Source organism: Myotis daubentonii, chromosome 2 (genome assembly GCF_963259705.1).
Source record: "Myotis daubentonii chromosome 2, mMyoDau2.1, whole genome shotgun sequence".
In the NCBI taxonomy this organism is placed as follows: Eukaryota; Metazoa; Chordata; class Mammalia; order Chiroptera; family Vespertilionidae; genus Myotis; species Myotis daubentonii.
Window position 1 is genome coordinate 194,152,904 of NC_081841.1, and position 13,795 is coordinate 194,166,698.

General features: G+C 41.5%; 1 protein-coding gene and 1 pseudogene across 1 annotated transcript; one reads left to right on the forward strand and one right to left on the reverse strand.

The window, feature by feature from the left end:
• Positions 1 to 1,052: 1,052 nt before the first annotated feature.
• Positions 1,053 to 2,401, reverse strand: LOC132226428 (heterogeneous nuclear ribonucleoprotein A1-like; annotated as a pseudogene).
• A 7,048-nt stretch (positions 2,402 to 9,449) lies between these two features.
• On the forward strand, positions 9,450 to 10,533 carry LOC132226430 (arylamine N-acetyltransferase 1-like). Its single transcript, XM_059681092.1, has one exon. The coding sequence runs from the start codon at positions 9,452 to 9,454 to the stop codon at positions 10,322 to 10,324; it is 873 nt and encodes a 290-aa protein (XP_059537075.1). The 5' UTR covers positions 9,450 to 9,451; the 3' UTR covers positions 10,325 to 10,533.
• The last annotated feature ends 3,262 nt before the right edge of the window (positions 10,534 to 13,795 follow it).

Sequence of the window (13,795 nt, forward strand, 5' to 3'; positions counted from 1 at the left end):
CAACCCGGTATGTGCCCTCGACCAGAATGGAACTCGGGACCCTTCAGTCTGCAGGCCGACACTCTATTCACTGAGCTGAACCAGCGAGGGATAGATTGTATGTCTTTTAATTAGTGTATTTATGCTATTCACATCTAAGTGGTTACTTAATAGTTGGATTCATATCTATCATATTTTTAACTGTTTTTTGTTTGTTGCATTTTTTTCCTGCCTTTTCTGCCTTCTTAGTTTTAATATAACATCTTAGGATTCCATGTCTGTCTTCTCTTAGCATATCAATTGTACTTACTTAAAAAAAGTTTGCATTACTTGCCCAAGAGTTTGCAGCATACTTCCACAATGAATCTGGTAATGCTTCATATATAATGCAGATATTTTATAATACTGTACAGTATTCCAAATCCTTCTTCACATCCTTCATTACACTTGTCATTCATTTCACTTACCAATTAGCCATAATCACATAATACATGGTTGCTAGTATTATTTTGAACAAAACATAGTCCATTCTGCATATCTATTGTTCAAAATATATACTTTATTAAATTTAATATATATTTTATTAAATATACATTTTATTAAATTTCTTTTCAGAAACCATGCAAGCAAAAAGTGAAATATTTAAAGTGTTGAAAGAGTCCTCTGGTGTGGCTCAGTAGTTGAGCGTCAACCCATGAACAAAAGGTCTCTGGTTGGATTCCTAGTCAGGGCACATGCCTGGGTTGCAGGCTCAATCCCCAGTGTGGGGCGTGTAGTAGGCAACTGGTCGATGTTTCTCTCTCAGTGATGTTTCTATCTCTCTCTCCCTTCCTTTCTCCCTCAAATCAATAAAACATATTTTTTTAAAAGGAGAAAAGTTCAATCTTCTCTCTTAAAAAAAGCTTTTGCTTTTCTTATTTTTAATTTATCTAATAGATCACATCTAGGCCTTGGTAGAAGCTAGGCCCTGCCACCACTGTGCTTGGCTAAGTTCACAAGTCTGTTGTAACCTGTAGCTTCCCTGTAATGTCTCTGGCTCTCTTCCTCTGCTAAGATTTGTTTCCTGGAAGTCATTAAAACCTTCTGCCACTGCTATAGCTACTGCTGCTGCTGCACCTGCCATCGCCACCTTGGTTTCATAGTTTGGCAAAGTATAGTCTTCCACCACCATAGAGGCCAGAGCTTCTGGCTCCAAATTTCCTCCTTTCAATTTAATGAACAAACTGAACTACCTAGCAAAACAGAGACAGACTCATAGAGAGCAGGCAGACAGCTCAGGGGTGGAGGGGAGAGTCGGGGAGAGGGATTGAGCAACAAAAGAACAAAAAAGAGAACTCATGACATAGAGGAAAGTGTGGTGATTGCAGGGTTGAAGGGGGATGGGTGGAGGTGGAAGAGGGCATAGAGGAAATAAATGGTGATGAGAAAATAAAATAATCAAAGTTTCCTCCTTTTGTGGGTCCAAAATTTGAAGATTGATCATTGTAATGGCTCAAACCCTTGTAGCTTCTGCCACCTCCAAAATTGCTTCCACTACCACTGCCAAAGCCGCCTCTGCCTCCTCCATGGTTATAGCTGTCACAGCTGCCACTCTCGCCATAGCCACTGCCCTGGATTCCATAACCCTGTCCCCCACTTCCACAGGTTCTGCTTCCTCCAGAGTAACCAGGGAACCTCTTCCATAACCACCATCATTACCAAATCCACTGGAGCCATCCGCACTGTGACCGAATCCACCACCATCATGGCTGCCACCAAAGCCACCTTGACCACTGAAGTTTCCCCCACGATCGAAGTTGTCATTCCCACCAAAACCACCTCCACAACTTCCTCCGAAGTTTCCAGAACCACTTTGACCTCTTTGGCTGGATGAAGCACTAGCCATCACATCTCTTGCTTAGACAGGGCTCTTCTTACCTCACAGTGGTAGCCATTCACAGATGGCATTTCTGAATGACAACATTGCATACAGAGTTATGGTCATCAAGGGTTACAAAAGCAAATCTTTCTTTTTGTCACTGCCCTGGTCAGTCATGATTTCAATCACTTCAATTTTCCCATACTGTTCAAAATAATCTCTTCGGTAATGTTCTTCAGTGTCTTCTTTGATACCATGAACAAAAATCGTTTTCAGAGTTAAGTGGGCACCAGGTCTTTGAGAATCTTCTCTTTGGTTCCACAACTCTTCCACCCACCTCATGTGGCCTTGCATTCATGGCTGCATCCACCTCCTCTACAATGGCACACATGACAGACCCAAAGCCTCTGGAGCACTCGGTGTTTGGATGTCTCATCACCACACAGCCTGTGAGCGTCCCCATTGCTCAGAAAGGCTTCTCAGATGCTCACAGGTTGTTTCAAAGCTCAAAGCTCTGATAAAGAGCTTCTGCAGCGGTTCCAGCTCTTTGGGAGACTCTGACTTAGAGAGGATGACGGTGGGAGGGGCGGCAGTGTTGTTCATGCCCCGGAGTAGTCCCACCTAAGCAGGTAGAACTTGAGGGTATTTATCCTTCAACTTTCATCAGCCAGGGCTGAGTGGTGTTCCCAGGAGCACTAAGTTGCATCTCCATCTAGCCTGCATAAGCACAAAACCAGAGAAAGGCCTCCCAAGTCCATGCAATAGGACAGGAGAGCTATGAACTAGAACCATTGGTGCCCAAAAGAGGGCACGAAGCAACAATTGTGTCACATACATTTTAAAACATAGTATAGGGGGAGATGCATAAGTAACAGCAGGAGTTATAGAGCAATATCATTAATGTGAATTAAAAACACACGCAGAAACACCACCACACTACCGTAGGCACATCACACTCATACCATATATGCAGACTCATTTCAATCACCATATATAGGGCCTCATGGGGTGGGGAGTGATGAGTGGGACTGAGGATGGAAGATGAAAGGAAAGAGAACAGAAACTGAGGGGCCTCATGGAAATTGATGACAAAACAGTATCATAACCCGAGAGAGTGATTTGAAACATCTATTTTCTGCCTCCTCTAGCTTAATGGATCTGGTTTTCCTGGACCCTCCCAAAATCCACATTACACATAGGACATCTGGATTTGGGTTCCTTAAAAGCAGGAACTGTGCCAAACACAGGACATATTCCTCACAGCCTGTGGCTGGGGCTCATTATGTAATATAGCTTTCTAATCTTCTCCAATGACTTGATTTGAAAAGGAGGCACACAAGGTCAACCTAGGGCCCCACACCTACATTTCCCAGAGATCCCTGGGTGACTCTACCATAAGTAGACTCCAGGGAAGGAGCAGTTTGGACAGCTCACTTCTTGTGCTGGCTCTGCAAGTGGGAGGACTGCAGTCACCCTGGTCCTGGCGTGGGCTCTAGCAGACTTGGTAAGTAACTTTTTTATGCTCTGAAACTGGGGATTTATCCTACCTCCAATGTGAGTCCAGGAGACTAGATACTGCACCATTCCTGAATTTCAAGTCCAAAGGTGTTTCAAAAATGTCTGACATGCTTTATAGTGTAATGGTGGACATAACAAACCTTTGGGCCAAACTGTTGGGATTGGGGTCATAGCCATACCACATCCTCGCTGTGAGACCTGGGCATCGCTCAAAGTCAGTTTCTCTGCCAGAAAAATGAAGCTCGTTAGAGAGCTTACTTAAAAGGCTTGTGAGGATCAAAGAAGAGGATTAAAGAGCGAATGTTTCAGGGAACTGAATTCCCACCTTGGATAACTGAAACAGTGATGTCCATCTCTTCTGTCCCTAACGGGAGTGTCCCAAAGGGCCCAGTTAGTTCTGCTGGCGGCAGGTGCATAACCATTCCTGCTCCCTCTGGATTAAGTGATCAGAACTTCTTTAATCCCAAATAGCCAGGGAGGCTGGGATGCATTGTCAAACTACTGGAGGAGACTCAGGGGGAGGATCTCCAGGAGCCATAAACTACAAGAATCAACTCCTTCACTGTCAGGCAGACTGAGGACACCCTCCCTGGCAGGGCTGTGCAGAATTCCATGGGCGAGCAGACAGCCCAGCAGCCAGGGGCTTAAGGGCTTTCAGCTCCAGGCGCTGCTCCCCTGCTCTGGCGCAACATCCACCACAACACCTGGGCGGGCTCTTTTTTGGGGGGGGGGGGATAAACTGCTCCTTCCCTTTGGAAGGGCCCTCACTTTAGTTTTATGCTCACAAAACGATTGATTCAAAAGGAAGTTGTTAACTCTCAACTATTTACTCTATCCCACCCAGAGACCTACTTTGCTTGCCTATGTGCTTAAAGCGTCAGAACCAACTTCCATGAGCAGACTATCTCTGGATCAATCAGCTTTTCTTCTTCTATATTAGGCTCTTGGTTACAGTTTCATTTAAGGTGAAGAGGAAAGATCTTTAACCAAGTTGAAAATTGCTGTCGTATGTGAAAGAATTCTAGAGATGGGGAACAAGTCCATTCTGCATATGAATCTGCTCTGCAGGGATATATCCAAGAGGGCGATTTGCAAAGGAAGTAGCATATGGCAGAGGGATAAATCAAACAGTAGGTCCAACTTCAATACTGACCATTCAACAAAACAACAGGCATTGCTGTGATCCACAGAAACAGGTCCCTCTTTTGTCTGACGTGCGAGGCCCTCTGAAATTGGCCTCATTCTGTGTATCTGACCTTTCTTCCACACCACTTTCCAAAATGCACCACTCATGTGTCTCAAGTCAGGTTCCCAAGATTCAGACACTCAGACAAGGATTTATGTGCAAGTAATTTATTACGGAAGTGCTCCTTGGAGTGACCAATTAAGTATTAGAAAAGTGAGACTGGATAGAGCAATGGTTCTCAACCTGTGGTTTGAGACCCCTTTGGCGGTCGAACGACCCTTTCACAGGGGTCGCCTAAAACCATCCTGCATATCAGATATTTACATTAGGATTCATAACAGTAGCAACATTACAGTTATGAAGTAGCAATGAAAATAATTTTATGGTTCGGTCACAACATGAGGAACTGTATTTAAAGGGTCAGAAGATTGAGAACCACTGGGATAGAGGAAGAATCCTAGCGGTTATGAGATTCAGAAAAATCCCCAGCTTCAGCTTGAGTTTCAGTGTGGCTATGAGTTATGTCTTAGACTTTGCCAGGCACAATGCAAGGGTATAATACCTTGAGCCAGAAACTCATTCACTCAGAGCTGCCCTGGCAGGATAGGCATTCCCTGGCTTGCCAGCTGTCTGCATAGGAAGGAAAATCAGTTCCAGGAGTTCTTAAGAGGTCCTCCAAAGAGAGGCTGGGGTGCAGGTCCTTAAGCATGAGGACACAGAGCCAGTCCAGAGGCACAGTGAAATGGTAAAAGACATCTGAAATGACCCGGGTGGTACAAACAGAATTCTCCTCATAGTAACCTCAGTCCTGAAGCCTCCTCAATCCCATGTGCCCCCCACTCCCAAGTACACTGAGCATGCTCTATTCCTTACCCCTCTGTACATGGTGGAGGCCAATGGGTCTAATGGGTTTCATTTACTTTAAACAGAGAATACCCTCTCCAACTCCCTTCAGACTCCACTCTGCCCCAGTTATTATACTGGATGCTTCCTGCCTTTCCAGTTCAGTCATTTAACCAGATTATGTTCTAGTGTTAAGCATGCTTGATCAAATTTTCCTAGAAATTTGGTATCTTTGATTTTTACATTTCATTTTTTGCTTTTGGTGAGTTACTCCTGGGTCTTTCTTCTTTCCTGAGATATACTCAACATTGAGCTCAGATATTGGTTCACTAGAACATCCGTCTTATTGATGCAGGTCATCTGCTTAGACTCTTCCCACTTTATTCATATCACATACATAAGCACATTTCCATTTACTTAATCATCACCTTTAACTAAGATTAATATACAACATCATTTCTGGCATGGCAACTTTGAAGATCTGAGTTTAAATACTAGATAAATGAGTAATTTTGGGGAAATAATTTCAATCCATGAACTTATAACTTCCTCTTCTTAGAATTAAATATAAGTAAATTCTAAGTTAACATCATATCAAATTCTGAGATTTGACCCTAGAAAATAGTATTTAAAAAATAGTAATTACTATTAATTGATTCTTTGTTTACACTTGTATTTTTATTTCTAAAAGTTTTGTAACATCTTTAGGGGAAAACTAATCAGCACAAATAATTGTAATTTAATGTTAGAAAAAACATATTTTCTAGCATTGAGGAAAAAATAAAGAATAAAAAATTATAAACATTTTCCAATCTCTCTTAAATTGCATAGAAAAAGACTAGAAATAAATACACCAAATTATTGATTATAGTTCTTTCGTAGTGTTGAAATTAGAAAAATTTTTTCTCTTCAAAGAATTTGGAATTTTTTTAGGGTATCATAAGGACTTAAAAAATGTTTCTGTAGGATAGGACATACTTTCAAAAAGATTCCACTAATGTGCAGAAAACATATTAGAAATCAACATTAGTAAAAAAGAGTCAACTTTTACTATATATTTTTGTTCAAGTAAACATGTTAATTTAACTTATTTCTATTTCCATAAAACTGGTTCATTCAATACCCACAATTCTCAGAACTTTTTCTACTCTTAGTTTTGTAATAAAAGGAGCCAATGTTGTCCATCAGTCCTTTGCTGTGGCCTCTCTCTTCTTTCTTTTTTCATTTTTATTTCCACTTCACTGGCCAATTAGGAGGTAACACTTTATTGGGGTAGTTAGCTCATCATTCATTCATTCCTCAGGTTCTTTCAGTTTTGAGATTATGTTCATATTCATGATACCTTTGTGATTAAATGAAATTCTAGCTGAGAATAGTATTTTGGGATCAGACTTTTCTCTTAACTTGGTAACATATGACTGTGGAATGTTCTGATGCCAGCCTGATAGTGTCTCCCTTCTAAAGAGTTTGCTTTTCTGCCAATACCCAAGTAGTTTTCTTCATTTTTTTCTGTTAATTCTAGAGTTTGGCCCAGGAAGAAGAAACTTTCTAAGTGTTCCGAATTAAAACGAAAAATTATTCTACATCTAACTTCCTTAGAAAGATATTCAGTGCTTTTCTGAGACATCTCGGTGGGCTCCCGAAGTGTGTTTGCTCTGTGCCGTTTAGTCCTCTCTTAAACTTATGAGAAAGTCCAAAATGAAGGGGTGTATCACTACATAGCTGAGCAACAAGCCAATATGTAAAACTTTATAATGTTTTCAGTCAGTTAGATCCTAGCAACTATTTCCTAAATGCTTCCATATTTCACCCTATATCATAACTTTAGTAGTACACAACCCTTTATATTGAGTCATGGAATGCTCAGGTATAATTTGGTTATAACATGTTGCTTACATCCAGGACCCTAACAGAACTGGCTTCTTTGGGATGGACTTGAAATTACTAAATTCTAAGTTAACATCATATCTATAAAAAAATACACAGAAAACAAAATATGGCTTTTAAAGAAAAGTTATAAAGTAATTTCCAAATAGAAGGAATGTAGGACAACCCAAGAACAAAACGGTCAGGCAGGTCTAAGCGATACTTTTCTTGTGCCACGTCACCCACCCTCTTTACTTAGTCAGCACTGCTTCTGCAGGCAGAGGCAGAGAGGGTTTGGGAGGGGCTCGTTAAATTACAGTCCTTCTCTCTGTGGCTGAGAGGTAGAGTTTTAGAGCTTGTGTAGCTGTTGATGAAGGATACAGATGCAAGTTAGGATGAGAAGAAATGAAATGAACTACATAGATTTTGGGGGGGAAATGTTAGTCATTAAGAGTAGAGAAAGCAGAAACACTAGCAGAATGGGAAGAATAGCTGATCAAAAAATACAAATAGGAGAATCCAAAAGTAATGACATTAGGAGGGGCAACAGAAACACTCAGCAGCTTCTACAACACCAGGCCCCCAGCAGGCTCCCATGAACCCAGGACCTTGCCTCAACCCAGCACCTGCCAGTGTCAGTAACCTTATGATACAAGATCCCAATAGGATCCTATGAACCAAGGCTCCAGGCTCATCTTAGTGACAGCCAGCTGTAGGAGCCCCAGGTAGCTCCCATAGTCCACAGAAACTTCCTTGGTACCAGGTACCCAATGAGTCCCTATTAATCCAAGTTCCTCGTTAACCCTGGTACCTCCTGGCTACAACAGCTGTAGGCAGCACCTATGGACCCAATTGGCTCCCACAGCACCACGCTTTCAGCAGGTTCCTGCACAACCCAAGTCCCTATCTCACTTTGGTGCCAACCAGCTAGAGCAGCCCTAGGTGTTTCCTGTGGCCCCAAGGCAGTTCCAAAGGCATCAGCCTCCCATCAGTCTCTCACAAATCGAGGCCCAAGTTTCACTCCAGTTCCTGCCAACTCCAATAGCTCTAGACAGCTGTATTGCTCAAATCAGCTTCATTGGCTACAGGCTCTCAGAGAACTACTGTGAATGAGGTTCTTGGCCCACCTGAGTTCAGCAAGCTCAGGCTGCCATATGCGGCTTAGAGGCCACAGACAGCCTATTGGTTCCAGTCAGACTCCTCAGCTCCAGGCTCCTAGATGGCTCCCTGATCCACACCAGTACCTACTGGTTCTCTGCTGCTTTTCTCCCACCCGTCTCCACTACCTCAGCTCCCTTGCTTGGCTTCCTTCTACGGTGTCTTCAGTCTTTGCTCTCAGCCAGTATATGCAAATTAGCCGCCATCTTTGTTGGCAATTAATTTGCATATTGCTCTGATTAGCCAATGGTGGGCGTAGCGAAGGCATTGTCAATTTGCATCTTTGTATATGATTAGATAGGATAGTCAAGAAATGAAAACATCCTAAGTGTCCATCCAGCCATATGAAAGAAGAAAACCATAGCTTTTGCCACAACATGGATGGATCTTAAGGGCATTATGATGCTAAGTGAAATAATTTAGACAAATAATGTCAAATACTTTATGTTTTCATTTATATGTGGAATCTACAAAAAGCCAACCTCATGGAATAGAGAGTAGAATGGTGGTTGCCATGAACTACAGGGGCAGGGGTTAGGAAAAGTAGGGTGATGTTTGTCAAAGGGTGCAAACTGCAAGCTAGAAGATAAATAAGGTCTAGAGAATCGAATAAACAGCATCTTAACTATAATTAACAATACTATATTATATACAAAAAGAAATAAAAAGGAAGTTGGTAAGACAGTAGATCTTAAATGTAATCACCAACACCAAAAAAAAAAAAAGGTTACAAAATGGTGTTAGCTAATCTCATTATGGTAATCACTTTGCAATATAAATGTATCTAATCATCACATTATACACCTTGAACTTACATATGTTATATGTCAAAAATAACACAATAATGAAAAAAAATTTTTATTTAAATATAAATTTTAAAAATCTTAAAAAGAATTATAATTACAGATGTTTATAACCACTTTAACATTAGCATTTGTCTGTATATACTTAAAATACATTACTATAATTAACCTACTTAAGGAAATCCAACTGCAAATGTAACAGTATGTGTTTTTGTTTTCTTTTCTTTGCCATAGGGGATCATGGATATCGAAGCATATTTTGAAAGAATTGGTTATAAGAACTTTAGGGACAAAGTGGACCTGGAAACATTAACTGACATTCTTCAGCACCAGATCCAGGCCATTCCCTTTGAGAACCTTAACATCCATTGTGGGGAACCCATGGAATTGGGCTTGGAGGCTGTTTTTGATCAACTTGTGAGGAAGAACCGGGGTGGGTGGTGTCTCCAGATCAATCAACTTCTGTACTGGGCTCTGACCACAATCGGTTTTGAGACCACGATGCTGGGAAGCTATGTTTGCAATGTTACAACTGAAAGATACACCAGAGCTATCATGCACCTCCTGTTGATGGTGACGGTGGGTGGCAGGAAGTACATAGTTGATGCTGGGTATGGAAGCTCTTACCAGATGAGGCAGCCTCTGGAGTTAATTTCTGGGAAGGATCAGCCTCAGATGCCGTGCATCTTCCGCTTGACAGAAGAGGGAGGAACGTGGTACCTGGACCAAATCAGAAGAGAGCAGTACGTTCCAAACCAAGAATTCCTTAATTCTGATCTCCTGGAAAAGAAAAAGTACAGAAAGATCTTCTCCTTTACGCTTGAACCTCGAACAATTGAAGATTTTGAGTCTCCGAATTCATACTTTCAAACATCTCCAGCATCTGTGTGTGTAAAAGACTCTTATTGTGCCGTGCACACCCCAGATGGTGTTTACTGCTTAGTGGGGTTTACTCTCATGCATCGAAGATTCAGTTACAAGGATAACATGGATCTGGTGGAGTTTAAGACACTGAATGTGGAAGAAGTAGAGGAAGAGCTGAAAAAGATATTCAATATTTCCTTGGAGAAAAAGTTTGTGCCCAAACATAGTGCATCTTTTTTTACCATTTAGAGCAATGAGTAATAAAGTGGATCAGTCCCCAAAGGCAATGGAAATAAAAATAAATGAATGGGACTACACCAAACTCAAAGGCTTCTGCACAGTGAAAGAAACCATCAACAAAAGAAAAAGGCAACCAGCCTAGTGGGAGAAGATATTCTCCAACAATACCTCTGCTAAGGGGCTTATATCCAAACTATATAGAGACCTTATACAACTCAAGAACCAACAAATCCAACTAAAAATACTTTCAACAATAAAGTTAAATTTTAGAAAATGATCAGGGGATCTGCTCATTTTTATGTCTTCTCCCAAGAAGACATAAAAGTGGCCAACAAATGTATTATAAAAATGCTCAAATTCACTAGCTATAAGGAAAATTTAAATCAAAACCTTATGAAAGGGAGGGGGGTAGTGCTGGGTGAAAAAGGTGAAGGTGTTAAGCAACAACAACAACAACAAAACTTATAGACAAAGACAACAGCATGGTGATTTCAGGAGGGGGAGGAGGTGGGTGAGACAGAAGAGGGGAAAGGGGGATCCATGGTGATAAAAGGAGCCTTGACTTGAGCCGGTGAACACACACTGTGATAGGTAGACGATGTATTAGAGAATCGTTCTCCTGAAGCCTATATAATGTTATTGACCAATGTCACCCCAATTGACTTAATTTTCTTAAAAAGAAAAAGGAAAAGATCCAAGTTAGTTAATGCTGCGGAGAAATGAAGAATTATCACAAATATAAACTTCTAATTTAGTAATGAGGACATCACTGGTGACCTTCACAAGAGCATGCTCAGTGGGTAAGTGGGGATGACAGCTTGATGAAAATGAACCGATGAGAATATTCAAATAAAGAATTAGAAACAGTACTTATTAGTCAGTGAAGACTGTACTTTGTAGAATATAAACCTACTGGTCCAAACAGGAACATAAAACTATAATATATTTCTGTGTGCTTACATACCAAACTCACAGTAGTCAGCTGTTCAGAGGAGGCACTAGCTTTCTATGTAACGCTTTGCTTTCTACTTTCTTCCTTTCTTTTCTTTTTTTTTACAAGTAAAGTGCACTGGATTACTTATATCAGCCTTCAGAGACTGTTAGTATTTACCTATATCCTTTCTCTTCCTTGTGGGCACATGGCTAGATCACATTTTCAATACTCACAGCAGTTTGGTAGAACCATGTGACTGAGATCCAACTGTGCTGGGCTGCATATCTGGCGCTTTGGCCAGATGGGTTATGCTGTGCTGTCTGTTCCTAAAACACATAGATAGGAAGGTACTGACATCAGGCCAGGCCTTGAGATATGGTCTCATGGCCCCTTCCCAGCATGCAGGCCTTCTTTCTCAGAAGGCCTGGGAGTCTCATTTCAAACTTGGGAGACAAAAGACTGGAAAAAGTATAAATAAATAGAGTTTCCTCCATACTGGGGGCCCAGAATTTGAAAGACACATTTTTCTCTGGGCCTCCACAAAATTTAATAATAAAATGTAACACTTGCAGTCAGCGCTGCAGTTCAGCCTCTGCTTTGGCAGGGTGCTGTAACTGTAGTCAGCTGGCCAGCTTAATAAAGGCTCTTAAATTTAAATTCTGAGTCAGTGGTCTATGTCGCTGAGTGAACCCATAACACAACCAATGGAATATGACAACAAATGATAGGCACAGCATTCAGCCTAAACCATGAATGCTTCCCACCAATGAGCTCACTGCTATCTTTCCCCACTGGCTGATGGAAGAGACACTGAGGACACAGAGAAAGTAGGGCCACAGATGAAAAGATCTGGGATCCCTGAACAACTGTAGGGTACAACATGGGAGGTAATGTGGGTGAGAAATAAACTCTTCCAGAATTTTTCAGTGTTTCTTTGTTTGTTTGTTTCAGTCGCTGGCTTCATTTACCTTAATTAATATGATAAATAAATATATAATTAAAATCATATTTTATCAGTATAAATTGGACTTATAAAAATAAAGAACTACTTTTATTATGACATGGGAAAAATGAGAATTTGGGGAAGAAGAATGAGAATTTGGGGAAGTATTTACTGTATCTAAGTAAACTGATCAATTTATTGCTCAAAGCAGGACACTTCTGAGAAGGAAAGGGGAAACCACACATTATTATGCCAGGATAACAGGTATAAACTGGGACTGCCCCAGGCAGAGAAGCACAGTCATTTTACTCAAAAACCCATCCAAGATCTCATTATTGAGTAGAGAGTGTTTTTTCCATATATATTGCTTTAAAACAGGAGGTCAAAGGAAAGGTTATGGACCCAGAGATCCATGGACTGGGCCCAGATCATAACCAAGGACCTTGGACTTGCCAAATCTCACTGTTCTCAACCATCACAAGAACTTCGCGGAGAGCAAAGATTTGGTCCTATTCTTGTTCAATGATTGCAGCCAACCAAGGAGTCTGGTAATTGCAGGAAACTCTGATATCTGCCAGCTCTAGAGTTAGTCACTTAGAGTGGTTCCGAGCATGGGCTGGGAGGCACACTGTGTGAGGAAGTCCCCACTCTACCACTTCCCAATTAGGTGACCGTGAGCACGTTATTAACCAGTCTGGGCTCCACTTTGCCTGTAGAGTGGGAAGAAGAAGAATATTTCCATCAAAGGATTGTTACTGAGCACGCAATGAGATAAATAAGGTAAAGTGCTTTTAAAAATGCCTGGCACTGAAAACACTCCGGATAGGTCAGCCATAATGACTGCGGTTGTCATAAACGATCTGAAATGTACATCTCATTATCCTGTTGGGTGCTAGATGCATGTGTGTCCAGTGACCATATGATGAGGACTGTTAAAGAGAGACAGGAAGTTTGAGGCCTATATAGTCCTAACCCTAAGTCAACTGTTTCAACGCTGGTAGATAAAAAGAAAATGTCTCCAAAGGAGCATTTTCAGACATTTCCCAACGGACCTTGCTCTTCCCCACGTTACAGCCAGAGCATCTCTCCCCACTGAGACGGGGTGGACATGGCCTCTGTTTCCCCAGGCCTGTCTGCTTTGCTCTGCAGCTCTCGCCTGACTAGAACCTCTGTGCTCATGTGGGGTCCGAAGGGCTGTGAGGTCTCACTGTGTCCCACTTGATCAGCACGTAGCCTGCCCACTGCTTCCCTCCCCTCCTCGTCCAGGACTCCCAGAGCCAAAGTTTCTGAGACTTTACAAACTACATTTCCCCTTTTTACTATAACAGACTTTCCTTCTACTCAATTCTGTCCTTTAACATCCTCTCTCCTCTTACCACATTCATTTCACTTTTTACTCAAGTTCCAGCACCCCTGACTAGGAGGTCCCAGAAACCATGGCTGAAAGTCATGATTCTAAACTGATCCTGACTATCCCCAGACTCATGAAATTTGCTGCTTTTCTCAGATTGAAACCAGACACAGTGGGTCTGAGGCCACCTGTCACTACTTGACCAAATTAAGCAGAGACAGGGTTGAATCATATATGAGTGTTTATTCCAAT